Source organism: Dermacentor albipictus, chromosome 4 (genome assembly GCF_038994185.2).
Source record: "Dermacentor albipictus isolate Rhodes 1998 colony chromosome 4, USDA_Dalb.pri_finalv2, whole genome shotgun sequence".
Classification (NCBI taxonomy): Eukaryota; Metazoa; Arthropoda; class Arachnida; order Ixodida; family Ixodidae; genus Dermacentor; species Dermacentor albipictus.
Genome location: NC_091824.1, coordinates 108373862 through 108388279, shown reverse-complemented (window position 1 = coordinate 108388279; position 14418 = coordinate 108373862). Strand labels below are relative to the sequence as shown.

Below are 14418 nucleotides of genomic sequence, written 5' to 3'. Positions count from 1 at the left end.
CATCAATGCGATTCGCCTTCCTCTCAGATTCCCACCGTATAAATGGATGCGATACTCTAGAAATTCATTGTGATGCGACACTTGCCGCATTCGTGTAAACGCGGCTAGACACGGCTAGTCATAGACCTCAAGCTTGATCGCAGGTGAAGACGACGAAGGGACTACTTCGGTTTTTGAAACGGACGGGATTGGACAAGCAGCTGTGACAGTGATGTCACGTACCATGCCAGATTAATGCACTCCAATGGACGCTGTGTGTGTGCTGTGCTATGTGCTCTCTCTCCCTCTCCCCCTTCCCCATCTTTCATCTCCCCCATCCCTCTCCCATGAGTAGGGTAGCAAACCGGTTGAGATAAACTGGTTAACCTCCCTGCCTTTCTTTCTCCACTTTTTCCTTCCTTCCTTCCTTCCTTCCTACTCCTTCGATTGATTTCCTCTCAGTCTGCACTACGTTTAACTTTATAGTCGGCGCTTGTGTCGTACTTCTTGCTCATATACTTGTGTCGGTGTTAGCCCGCCTGCATCAGACGAGAACCTCCCTCTAATTTTTTTTCTCCGTGCGCGTACTGCTCACCTGGAAGGCGACCCTGTCGCAGTTTATTCCTGTGCCGTTGTCAGGAGGCCCGACGAAGTAGCAAGAGCACGGCTTGAGCATGGGCGCCATGGACGTGAACAGCTTGGCGCACGGCACAGTGACGAAGCGGCTTTCCTGAGCAGACCCGAGTGCGGTGATCGTAAACACGACCACCAGAGCCCGCAGCCACCGCACCGCCGAGTCGAGTCCGAGCGCCATCGCGGACCGCCTACACAGTACGTCAACAAAGGCAGGGTCAGAATCAGTCTCAATGTTCCTTACGATTTGTAGTATACAAGCTATAGGCATACATGGAATATATGATAGAAGTTGAAACCCCGCAAGTTAAGTATGAATTGCATGAGAATTGCTCCAGAAAACACGAAAGACAAGCAGGGAGCAATCTAGGATCACGCATTGTGATAAGCTTGATGTTTCCCGGCTTGTCCTTCGTGTTGTTTGCGAAGAAAATCAGGTGCCACCTGGTTAACCTCCGTATGTACATTTCCTTTTCTTTCTCTCTTTTTGGAGTCGTTTTCAAGCTGTGACAAAACGACTATAGGGCTACAGTACGTGTCGACAAGGGCTGCAGAAAGGAGCCCCTGTCTTACATTGATTTAAACTCCAAGAGCTGGTTAGGAGTAATAGGTAATTAGCGTCAATACGAACACACTCATAGCGCATTAATTTATTCGGCATTTAAAACATGATAAAGCAAAGTTTGTTGTCTATTATAGAAGCGAAAATTTGGTCTTATAGAAGTAGAAACAAACGGCTTAGCTGCTGTAACATTAGTAGAATAGGTTCCATAAGTGGTGCCGCCGTTTAGTATGAAAACGAAAAATGACTTAATAATCCTGTCTGCATGGTTACTGAGCTGGTTGTTGTCCATAGCTTTCAGCTCAGAGTCATTTAGGCGCGCTAATACGTGGCCAAACGAGATGCTAACGGGCTCTTTGAAGATGCAGGTTTGCTTATTTATTGCGCACAACTCGATTAATAGCTTTTGTTGAGACAGAGCCTTTTAAAACAGGCGACCCGTTGTAAAAAAGAAACAAAACAAAAAAGAACGGTGTCACCGTAAAACAGGTAGCATTACGCACGCTATAATTCCCAGGAACTTTCCGTAAAGTTGCTATTGAAGCCATGTAGGCTTAGACTTTCCCAAACTTTCTGGAAGCACAACCAAGCAAGCCACCCGAAGCGCGGTTGCACTCTCACTCTATATGGGATATATGAGAGTTTAGATGAGTGTGGCAGAAAAGCATAGCATTTTCTCGTGTTGTCTCACTTAAAGAAGGCTTGGCTCGAGGATTAATGTTTTGTAACATTATTCTGAACGAAACAAATATGGCTTATTAGTACGAAAGGAAAAATCGCAATCATAGGCACAGTTTCTCTCGATGGCAAACATTATTAATGTGTCACGGTCACACATCCTGCAGACTTTTTGCAGATTTGAATCCTTTCCTCCACGTGGTAAGACAAGAAATTGTCAGCTTGTGTTTCGTGTTATTTTTCGAATAGGCGTGTTTAATTATTATTTTAATGATCCACCATAACCAACTAACAAGTGCAGGCAAGCCGGTGCCGCAGTGTATTACGTCATAAGAAATTTTTTTTAGGATTTCGGCGGCGGCAGCGCCGTTTTTGAGATTTGCTATTTCTTTATTTTCTGTGTGTTAGTCACGTATGTCAACAGCCGTCTATCAACAGAACCGAAAAAAAGGAGGGGAAATCAATGCGTAATATTCCATCAGGCGGCGCTACATACGATCAGGCACGCCATATTTGAACATTTCTAACACTCCTTCCCGGTGCCCTAACGAGGAACAAGGGCAAGCGCCTCGCATCACGAGGCCGCCGAGCATGGCGGCAGCCCTTTTGAGGCGACGTGACATCCTTGAAGCGTGCCGTGCGCGATCGGCGCCCCTCACCGGGGCACGCCGCTTTCACTGCGCGCGTCGTCGCTTCCTCGCAGTGGCACAGCAGCATAGAAGCTGCAGGCCTCGAGGCAAGCGTGTACCGTGCACTCGATACGGAGTGAGGGCGATGTGCCGATCTCTGTTGCGGCTGCTGCGAGGCGCTTATCCTGCTCGGTATACAGGAGGGCGGGTGTTCCAACGGGGAAAAAGAAGGCGCGTTTACTTTCTCCGGCCGAGGAACGTGGACTACCCCTCGTCAGAAGCGTGCCGCGGATCCGCGCACTTGCTCGTTGGACTCGCTTACCGTGTCGAGACACTTTCGACCGAAGCAGCGGGAGCAGAGCGGGCAGCCTCCGGCTCTATCAAAGCGTAGCCAGGCGGCATCGTTCCATAGGGTCTGTACACTCGCTGGAGGTTATCTCGCCAGTTCATCGGGCTGCACTCGTTTTCGCTCGTGCCGGACTCGTTTGAAGATTTCGCGCCTGTCGCGGTGACTTACGGCACGCCGAAGAAGCTCCAGTCGATTCCGACCGTACACGGTGTGCCAGTTTGTGCGCTGTATACTGTCGCTTCGCGTCGCAGGACAGCGCTCTATTCAATTCAATGACGCCGCTACATTCGCGAAGCTCTGTTCATAAACAATGTTTCTTGCGGTCTTTCGTTAATTTGCTGAATGTTTCTTTTTACATTAAGTGTCTTACTGAAAGGCCGACGTGCAGGCAACGCGCTAGCCCCGGCTTTGACTAATGTCGCCGCTTCAGCAGCGACACAGTTAATTGCGCCGAATCCAGACCATTACTTTCATTGAACCATTGCGAGGGTTATATAAATATCTGTCCTCTTCCTGCTGCAAAAAAAAAAACGAAAAAAAAGCGAGAAATTGAACCACTTATGAGTTGTGAAGACGAAAGAATTGTTGTCAAATGGAACGCCGCTGAGCAGTCGTAAATGAACTTCGAGTTATGAACTCCTCGCGGGCGAGCGATGCGTTGAACCACTTGGCTAGTTTAGCCCAGTGGGTAAGACACTCGGCTTCTGAGCGTGGGGTCGTACGTAGGTGAGAAACTCAGTGCCGCGAAGTTTTTCGTTTCGAATTTGTTCTGTTCTTTATGGACCATTTCCTTATAGTGATCACCGAGACGAAGTTAGAAAGCAAGCGACCGTCTGCACGGACAAGGAACGCGTGAAGAACACAGCCTTCCGAGAGCGAAGGTGACGCGGCGATGCCCTCACGCAACATCTGGCGCGCTATCGCTGCAGAAGGTGCATCCTTCGCCCGCCCTGTTCCGTCGAGGAGCGCACGTGGTGTCGTAGCCAATGGGAATTTTAGGGCCATTTCTCTGCTACAGACGCCTGCTTTTTGCTAAATGGGCGATTTGATGCCTTTCATATACCCACTGCGGGGTAGCAGGCCGGCCGTGTGTCTGGTTCACCTCCCTGTCTTTCCTTTCTTTCCTCTATTCTGTGTATTTTGCTCGCTGTCTCTCTCGCTACTATATATATATATATATATATATATATATATATATATATATATATATATATATATATATGAAATTATGGGGTTTTACGTGTCAAAATCACGACCTGATTATGAGGTATGCCGTAGTGGGGAACTCCGGAAATTCGCACCACTTGGGGTTCTTTAACGTGCACCTAAATATAAGTACACGGGTGTTTCCGCATTTCGCCCCCATCGATATGCTGCCGCCGTGGCCCCGATTTGATCCTGCGACCTCGTGCTTAACAGCACGACACCATAGCCACAAGCAACCACGGTGGGATATGTATATATATGCTTCATAGCATTTCTTGTATATATATAGAAATAACGGAATGAACTTATCACAACGCTCTACGTTCGTACAATAGCTTTTTGTCGACCGAGGCGAACCTTCCCAATCATCTCGTCGCCGCGACTTTCCACAGCCACAACATGGCAACGTATTCGAGGCGTATTTCCGACGTTGCTTCAGCGCGTTTATTTTGTGCCGTGTGGTGCTCCAGCGGTGCAATCAAGGCTAGCATGCGTTCCAAGTGGCTGACGCTTTAACTTACTGCTACTTGGAACGCAATCCAGCCCTGACAGACACAACTGAGCGGGAACAAATGAGGCTTGAAATTCACGTGCAGAAGCATAGCCGAGAGTACGCCGGAAATCCGCTCCTTGTGGTGACCGGTTTGCGAACAGTTCGTTCATGCATACAGTGGCTGCATGAATCCGCGTCCTGGTTATCCTAGCTTTCCGGTCTTTGTTCGTGTCTCCTCGTTCAACCCTCCGTTCGGAGCATGAGTTAACCGATCGAACTTTGGAATAAATCATGTGGCATATAAGAAACAGCTCATCTTAATGGGAGTCAGACAGGCGATGTGACTCATAATCAGCAGCTTCGCGTCCCACCTAAGGTGAGGAAAAATATAAGAACAAGTGTGGCCTTTGCAGGAGAACTAGCCACCGGTGTGCGATGCGGATGAAGCATACAGAAATACCGCTGGTACGAGAATATTAATAGTTGCTTGACCCAGGTGAAGACAGTCTCAAAAGAGAGCGATGAACCCGATTATAATGAACTATGCCTTTCGGATAATCAGACCGATCGCAGACTCTTGAATTTCGGTAATCATGTGATCTTCTCAGATTATCCCGAAGGATGAACATGAGTTCAGGGTAATCTTACACAAGTGGTGCGCGTAATTTGGCTTTATTAGTATAACTTGAAACAAGTACGACAGATGAGCACAAGTTCCGGGTAATGATCGACTCATCTGGCGCGCATCATGTGGCTTTATTAGTATAACTTGAAACAGTTAAGAGTGACAGAAATGAAGCGGAGCGCCAATCCTCTTCTGTCATCTTGCCGTTAAAGTTGTGCCCAACAAACTAGCATACCGCAATTGTGACGCGTAAGCCTTTGAAAACCTCTTCGAGTACAAGGTTAGCTCCCGATAAACTGAGGTGGTTTATTTTGTAGCCGTCCGACTATAGTGTTCGTGGAATGCAAGCTTTCCTGCCACAACAATCGCTTCTCCGCTCTGACAGCTTATTTTTCTAGATCACCAGCAGTTGACGTCTAGTGAAATCGTTTATCGGCTCCTGGTAAACGTGGGCAGCGCTCTAAGCAAGCAGAGAACGAGGTAGTTCAAATATGTTCACACGGCTGCTTAACACAGCTGAGGCAACGTTACACACAAGCGCCTACGCGCCATGACGCCGCTCTATTCACGAAGCCCACCCCAAGTCTTTTGATAAACGGCGCGATTTGAATTTCAGAAGGAGCTGAAGCCATTAGTATTAGGCGCTGCTGCCTGCAGTATAATCGGACCCCGCCCATTGAATGGGGTCTTCGGATACAAAGGGCGCAGTCTAGATTTTGCGCACGACTTGCCACTTGCGCACGCTTTGTTAACGGACACACTTCGGTTGGAGTAAGCCACGCAGCTGCACACTGCAGTTCTGCTCACGTTTGCTCTCCACCACAGGCGGAGGCTTCCGTGCGCGTACTGTTCACACGCCCATCACCGGAAACAATCCACATACACGAACGCCTAAGAGTGCGCAGCATAGCCCTCGTTTGTATTCTCATCAAGCGAATTACATTGCACAAGCTGCAATTCGTTCTGATAGAACGTAAGACAGTCTTATGCGAATAGCCTTCTGTTGTGGGCTTTTGATCATCATGAACCGGATATGGGGCAAGCAGTAACTTACATTTAAGTACTCCTTTAAAATGCGCAACATCACGAATTGGAGGTATAGTTCGCTCTCAAGGAGCACATGCCACCTTCATGCGGTGTCATTCGCCTCTAATATATCATGTCACTAATTTGTTGTGCCTTAAGTAGAAAAACATTTCGGCTACGACGGCGGGCCAAGTTTCGGGCTCCTTTATTCAGTATGACGCTCAGCGAATCGAATCCCTGTGTCGTCTTTAGAAATAGAAAACTACTATTCACGGCAAGGAGTTGTGCAACAGATGAACCTCTAAGCCTCTTGAATGAAGTGAGAGCCTCTATATGAAGTGAGAGAGATATATATGTAGATGAAAGGCAGAAAGGTTAATCGGAAGGTATCTTCGATTTGATTGGCTACCATGTTTTGGAGAAAGGGAAAAAGTGGTGCGAGAGATGAGAGAAAAGAGAGCAAAAGTAAGGAGAAGGGAGGAATGAACAACATGAGACAATCTGTGCGGGAACTATTACGAAATTGGCAAGGTCGCCACATATAGTCGCATACAGTGTCACTGTTACACACCCGGACATACAAGACCAAATAGTGCGCTGAGTCAACCAGTCACAATTTGTCCCACAATCAAGGTATTATATAACGCAGCAGTGATCATATAGTCCTTTTCGGTGATGTCCGCGTAAACCAGTGTCGAAGAATTTTAGTTCATGTGAGCGACTGATTGTCCAGTTGGTCTAATGTGGAGGAGAGCTAGCGTTGCTCTTTGCTGATTAAAACGAAGGGGCTAACAAGGAAGCTGTGCGAATGTTTCGCCGCACTAGCATAACTCACACAATCGGCTGTTAGCCATTCTGATCAGATATGAGGATGCGTTTGAAAATGCTACTTCGAGCCATAGACGGGCCAGAAGGGTGCAGTCGCGTCGTGAGATGCCGAATGGAAGACGAGTCTGTACATTAGGAGCAAATCGTCGAGAGTACGAATGCGCGTCATAGATCGTCCGAAGAAAAAAACAAGCGTCGCGTCACCGCACGATTCTCTATATGTATGAAACTTCGTGGAGCACCGCGAGCACGCGCTCGAAAGCTGAAAGAAAGTGGCATTGCGAGATTTATGCATGCATCTTCAACAATGCCATGAAACAGTGCCCCGGATCACAGCTGCATGAATAATTGAAAGTTGCTTGTTCCCGAGTAACTATATCCAGCGCGATGTTCGAGCTCGGGACAATGCCCAACACTTCAAACTATAAGGCGCCTGCACTATACGGTATACGGTGACGAATGGTCACTTCAAGGTGCCTCGCGTTGTTGTATGTGCTAACTGGCGTTTGCTTGATCTCCAACCCAACGGCACACAGTGCGCGTGCAGGATGATCTAGTTCTCACACGCATATCGTTGTACATACACACAGGGCGCGCCGCACCGTGGCAGTATGCCGGACAACACCGCGAAAGGATACGCCACCACCGCCGCCGCCCTTCGATGCCTTCCTCGCAAAGTGTACAGACACGGGGGACGCGCGCACAACTCGTACGCGAAGTTTTCTCTGCACGCGCTGTGGAGTTTGTGGGCGTGCGGGCGCGAAGGACGCCGTCTGCCGTCCGATGGCGGTCACCGCGCGGCGTTCGCCTCGCCGACTCTCGCTTCGGGCAACGCGTGGCCTAGAAAGACGAAAAACGCGGCGGAGTGGCCCTGCTGCCGAGATCGGCGTGAGAAAACTGAGGGGGAGGACGTCGGCGAAGCGCCGAGGCGGCCGCGCGCGCTGAGCTCGGAGCGCCCGAGGGCGCCTCGGTCGAATGCGAGCGACGCGTAAACATTGGCGAAGCGTTAACAAGGCCCGCCCGCCTGCGTGAGCGATGTCTTGATAGCAAGACGCCGTTACAGTACACAAATAGAGCAACAGCCACGCGTTATAGTTAGGCGCGGGGGCCATTGCAATCTTACGGGGTGCGAGGCAGGAGGGCGGAAGGCTATAGGCTGTAGGCCAAGGCGTCGCCGATGTGACGCATAGTTTCGGGGAAGCCATCTTTGCAAAGCGGCTCAATGCGTGATTGGAGATGTCGCGGATGTGGAACCAGAAATTGCGCGGGCTTGTCCAAGAGTGATCTATCGAACAAAAATGGTGATGGTTCCGTCTTCCTATTGAACCCTAGTAAACGAACGAGGGACCACATCATGTAAGGATAATTCGTTTTCGATTGACTTCTCATTTCTTTATTCCTGGATTTAGTTTAGTCGCAGCAGGTGATCAATACTGGCGATCACGAGGACCTGGTGCCGTGTCAGCCAATCATGAAATGTAGAAAGAATGGATAATGAACAGAATCCTTAAATGGATATGATACGATGATATGCATTTCTCTTTCTGCGTACGTCAGCGTGTGAGACGCTGTTGTGATGCATTCACAGCGACTTATGTATAGTTTCAGCGCTAGAGCACACGTAGCACTCGGTTTCGCCTCGTCGACACATTGAAATTTAAGCTAATTACATGCATCGTGTTTTCTACTTTGTGCTCCCGTTCGTCTTTAAATTTGGCATGACAGAGCTTTTATACGATGACTGGTACCAAAATCTAAACATGTGCAAATATCACGTAGCTGAACAGAAACATAGAAGATAATGTTATTTACCGTCGCTTGGAGCAAGTCAAACAATTTTTTTTGTATTTCTCGCAACCACAGAAATAGCTATAATTAATTAATCAACTTGTCAGAACAAACGTGTCAATGAGAAAATTGTAGACCATCCTGAAAAATTCTCGACCAAACGTTCATTTGCTCAATCAGGGGTCCACTACTACGGCACGCATCATAATCAGATCGCGGTTCTAGTAAGTAAACCCAAATAATTTAATTTATTTAATTAGCCCATTTCCGGAAAGCATTTATGTTTTTGGACACTCTGGCATTTTCGTGGGTTTCCACACACCCGATAAATACTACATGTTCGTTGGTCGAGAACCTCGGCGATTAGATCCTGTTTGATTCTTTAGTAAAACTACAGCCCTCGGCTTTTTTGCTTTTTTTCATTAACAGAGCTATTTATGTGAGCAGTGCCGTTCAGGCAAGAACAAGTAATCTCTAACAATTACTAACGATAACGTCTGATTGCGTGTTACGAAGAAGAGAGTAAAATGAAAAATCTAAGGAAACCCCGTACGTGTTTACTTACTTTCTTGATCTTGCAGATGTCTGGAGAAAGCACGTGGTCATAAGAGCGTCTCTTTATACTAGGCACCGCATGTGACTAATAGTACACCTGAGGTTCTTTAACGCGTGCTCCAAAATCCAAATACATGACCGGCCGTCTTTGTATTTCGCTCCCATCGAGATGCGACTGCAGCGGCCAATATCAAGCCCGCGTCCCGGATCGAAGCGACGACCTCGAACTATAAGCAGCAACACGCCATATATATATATATATATATATATATATATATATATATATATATATATATATATATATATATAGCAACTAAGCCAACATGGCGGGTTCCAGAATTATGCTACCTTAAGGCAGCACACGCGGTCGTCATGGACCTCCAGTGAACACGTGACAAGGGCGATTAGCCGGCACTTACGAACACGCATCTGCAAAACAAAGCGTGACACCAATACGTTGCCACTATAGCTGGCTTCCGGCCTTTTAACTCGGACTGCCGCGCCCGTGCGTGTTTACTGGAGGCTCTCCAAGTGAGCAGCTCACCGTACTGTCTCACTGTCTCTCAGTGCAGCAACTGTGGTATACCTCGAAAGTGCACAAGGTCAGATTTGTATGCGTCGTAATCTCAAAGAAATCTTCCACGTCCTTGAGGCACTGTTCTATGGGAGCGTCTTGGCACGCTAGTGAGGATGTCGAAGGTGCCATGCCGTCTATTTATCAGACGAGCGGGAGATGCTTGGCCACACCTACAGTCGAGCCTCGCTGTTATTACTCTCTGACGGGGTAGAAAGAGAACGCCATTTCGGGGCCTGCCACGTCAGGGTGCGACAAGAATGAGGACGGTGTGAAAATAATAACACAACACGGCGGCGTGTCGCTGATGACGGCAAGTAAAAGTGCCGCTTGATCTTAAAGCAAAGATTGCATTCCATACTTGCGGCAGCTTGTTAACTGCTGCTGAAATGGAGATACAGGACGTATTACGTGTCACGGTCCTCGTATAATAACACGCTCAATTTTCAAGGAGCAACACCTAATGTAACTCTCTTTGCTGCACGTCTAAGGCGTGTTATATCTTAATAGCCGTAATTCAGAAACGAAGAATATAATTAGTACGTGTTACCTGCAGTTTAAAATCACGTCTATTACCCCATGCAGAAAGCAAACCGGACGCTGGTCTGTTTGACCTCCCTGCCTTTCCCTTCTTACAGCTACACACACACATATATATATATATATATATATATATATATATATATATATATATATATATATATATATATCTTGCTTGTTTTAGGCAACATTCTTTATGTCAATGAGGTAGGCAGCGCGAGGTGGTTCGCTGCAAAATTTTGAGCACCTTGAATGAAACCGTTGCAGCGAGTGTTGGGCAAGCGAAGCGTGGGGCTCGATAGCACCGGTGGCTAAGCATAATGGTCAGTTCTCACCATTACACGAGTAGCATTATACGACCAGTAAAATAACGTTGCTGAGCTTACACGAAAGAAACCTATCCACGAAAAGTAAGTGCGAGACGGACGTACGAATTCTCTCAAGCATGCGGCTGGGCTGTCTCTCGTAAAGCCAGTTGGATTGTCTTCGTGCGTGCCAAGATGGCAGCAGCGCGAGTGCCTTGCCCATGCCATAAAATTGCAAATTAGGAGTGTGCGAGCGCAAGGACGGAAGTGCATTGTAGGAGCCAACGGAAGTGGACCCTCGCTCTATAATTCATTTGTGCTCGCGGATGTTTTGCATTGGCTGAATTTGGTGGAGGCGTGTACACGTAACCCCTCCTCTCCCACTCCCCCCAAACACGAACACAGACACAAAAAATTTTGCATAGACGAAAAACAAAACAAAATATAAAATTCCATGTGCTCTAATAAGAAACGCAGGAAGTATAGAAGTGTATGCATGCGCATGTGGCCATGCTGTACTGTAGTCAAACAAAAGGTTGCAGCAAAAGGCCTGCTGCAGGCAGTAACTGCACCTTAAACAACACCTTAAATAAATAGCACCTTAGATAAGAGCACCTTAAAAAAAGGAAGCTCATGAAAAGAGCGGGGCTCGAGCTCGACGACAATAGCGAAGAATTTGTATTTCGCTACATTAGGATGTGAAACAGTTAGTACAAAAGTGCGTTATTCGTACGTGTTTATTATTGTTGACTTCTTTTACGCATATGTACGTGTTATTCGCCGACAAGTACCTACCAGTGTCTGTGTTTACAACATCGTGTCGCTAAGTTCTTAAAGTAACGAGAACAAGATTCTTTGCTTGCACGCGATGCACAATCATCTTCGACGATTTTGGCTCCGTTCAACTTTGTCAAAGTGAGACATCATAACGTCACTGCTCCGACATCTACCTTCTAGGCTTGGTTCACAACTACACCTCTATTTGCTCCACCGACCCCGACTGGATTTATAAGTTTGCCCTTCCTCTGCATCTGAAACGACGCGGTGTCTGAGGTCTTCCCACGATGCAGGCGTTTGAGAGCAATTGGGCGAATACATACAAGTCGTGAGCAAGTACATGCACGTATACAGTGGAAATAAAGACGCGAAAGAACGGAGGAAAGAAGGCTGGTTAGTCAATGAGACAGTAATCGATGTTCTGCAGGAAGGCTTGATCGTAATTCTCGGAGGTTCAGTGATGCGTTGCAAACGGCACAGAAAAGAAAGCACGTAGTGTCAGGTGCCAGGTATGTATACTACATACACGCGCAACTATTTGTTGTGGACGCGTCCGCGAGAGTACGCCTGTGCAGCAAAACAAGCACCCTCGCAGAAAAGTGGCGAGCGCCCGCTATGGTGCGTACGAGTGCCACCGTTCAAAACAGGTTAAGTGTTTGGTTTCCGTTGTTGCTTAAAACGTTCTTATTCAGAACAAACGTATAACCTAGTGGGAAAAAAAAAAGATGGAGTCTTCCTTGGGCGCCAGTTTTCGAACACAGCACGTGGAAAGGACATCTAAGAAAATCGGTCCATGCGGGCTGATATCCCAGCTTAATTATACAGCACGCTCCACTGTTAAAAAGAACACATAGCTAGTAATGATGTTATACATAATTCAAACAGTTCTTCTTTTTCGAGAGAAAAGTAAAGGCTGGTAGGACGCATCAGGCCGACATCTACGAAGTAAAAAGCAGTCCGCGTGCCTCTGTACCATGTTTCAGCTTAGTCGGTATCCATGTACGTTTACCGTTTACTGTAAGGGTAAAGTACCTGGTACATTTAGTTTTGACTGTATAGGCTGCAGTGATGGTATTCCAAGGAGGGTCTCGGCGTGTTACGAGGTCGGGCGCCATTATGCTGGAGCGTGCTTCATAATATTTTGACTCGGATTCTTCCCCGTATTTTATTTTCATTGTAGCGTTTGCTACGATCTCGTATGGCGTCTTTTTCTTTAGATCTCTTGGAAGATACGCCGAGCGGGATCTTTGGCCTGAGAAGGAATGTAACCTCCCAGTGAGTTTTGCCCTATTCTGCACTCAGTGGGGGATTATTCTCGCTTAGGGAGAATGAAAGGAGGGCGCGCGAGGAGGGATTTCTGTGGTCCGTGCGTATGGCGTGTCACAGTGGATTAACGTTCTATTACCGCCCGCTGTGCGAAGATATGAGTGACCCAACGGAGCAATGGAAAATCTGGCACTTTATTTATTTATTTCCTTATTTATTATTTATTTACTTGTTGATTACGGAAGGCACTTGTGCCATTTCCATGAGGAAGTTCTACTGGAGCGGATTATCAGTTCCTACTTACACAATCAGCAGATCTGCGAAGAGCTACAGAGCTTCCCGTTCGGTAATTTAGCAGAATCACCAAAGTAAGCAACCGGTCGAATTTATTTTACAATAAGAAGTGAGGATCGACTGATACGAGTTGCTGGGCATAAATACAGCGTGAGAAGTTCTGTCGTTACTATTATCGCTCGTGAACAAGTGAGAACCTTGAGATCAACAGTATTCGATGAGGCCATTATAGCGGATGTATACCGGACTTTGAAGACCCTACAGCGCAAGGCGAACATACTGCGGTTGTGGTTGTATAATACGCGCTTCCTGCTTGAGCGCTATACAGCCTGCACAATGGACTGTGCGGAGGACATGGGGCCTTGTATAAGGAACATGCCAAATAAAATAGCGGGAGCACTATATATCCCCTGCTTGCATGTACCGACACGAAGTGGTGTTTATCGAAAGCGTATAGGAGTAGTTAATTAACTCACCCCTGCAACACTTTCTTCATGTTTCTCAGAAATAAAAATGATTTACGGTATTAGAGGCAGTGCTTGACACAAAAAGAATGACAGTCCTGCAGACCACTGCTCAAGTAAGCGACGAAGCACCACGAAACGGCGCATCATGTTCTCGCAAATCACCGCTAAATAACGCTCTCTTTAGTACCAACGCCGTATCGGAAGCGTGATCTTTGAATCGCTCCCTGAGGAACAAAAACCGAACGTCCTCTTTTACAACGTAGTGTTTTCCTTTTCTTCAAGTTTTAGAGTTCATTTAAAGCGTTGACCACCAAACCAACAAAAGGTCATGTGCAGCTTTCAGCTTAAGAGTTTTACACATACAAGCAAACATGTGTTCAATAGAATGTTTTTGGTATGCGTAGCCCTTAAATCTTGCGATAATTGGCTCTACCCAGCCCCGCATAGGAACCTTTCAGCCATGGACTCAGCGACGTTACGCAGGCTCCAAACAGACACATACATAAACCTACATAAACTGCACATATACTACCCATACAGCATACAAGGACATATGCCCGTGGTGTGGGAGCACACCAACGCTCTACCACATCACATGGGAGTGCACAGCTCACACAGAAGAACAAGAAGATAATAACACGAGAGCGAGGTGGGAGGCATTGCTATCCAGCTCCGCCCTTGGGGATCAGCTCAGGCTCGTCCGCAGGGCAGAAAGGATGGCGAGGGCCAGCGGTGCCTTGGAATAGGGGCCCGACCACACGGCGTTACCCCGTTTTAGGGGCAACGAGGTTCTTTCTACGAATAAAGTTTTGTTCTTCTTCTTCTTGGGGTATACTTAAAGACG

General features: G+C 47.2%; 1 protein-coding gene across 5 annotated transcripts in view; it reads right to left on the bottom strand.

Moving 5' to 3' along the window:
• Positions 1–14418, bottom strand: part of LOC139059240 (chaoptin-like) — a 133062-nt gene that overhangs the window by 22688 nt on the left and 95956 nt on the right. For all 5 annotated transcript variants that reach the window (XM_070537390.1, XM_070537387.1, XM_070537388.1 and 2 more), the window contains one exon: positions 575–803. In XM_070537390.1, coding sequence (XP_070393491.1) covers positions 575–793 — 219 coding nt within the window. In that variant the 5' untranslated portion in view covers positions 794–803. The remainder of the gene's footprint in view (positions 1–574; positions 804–14418) is intronic.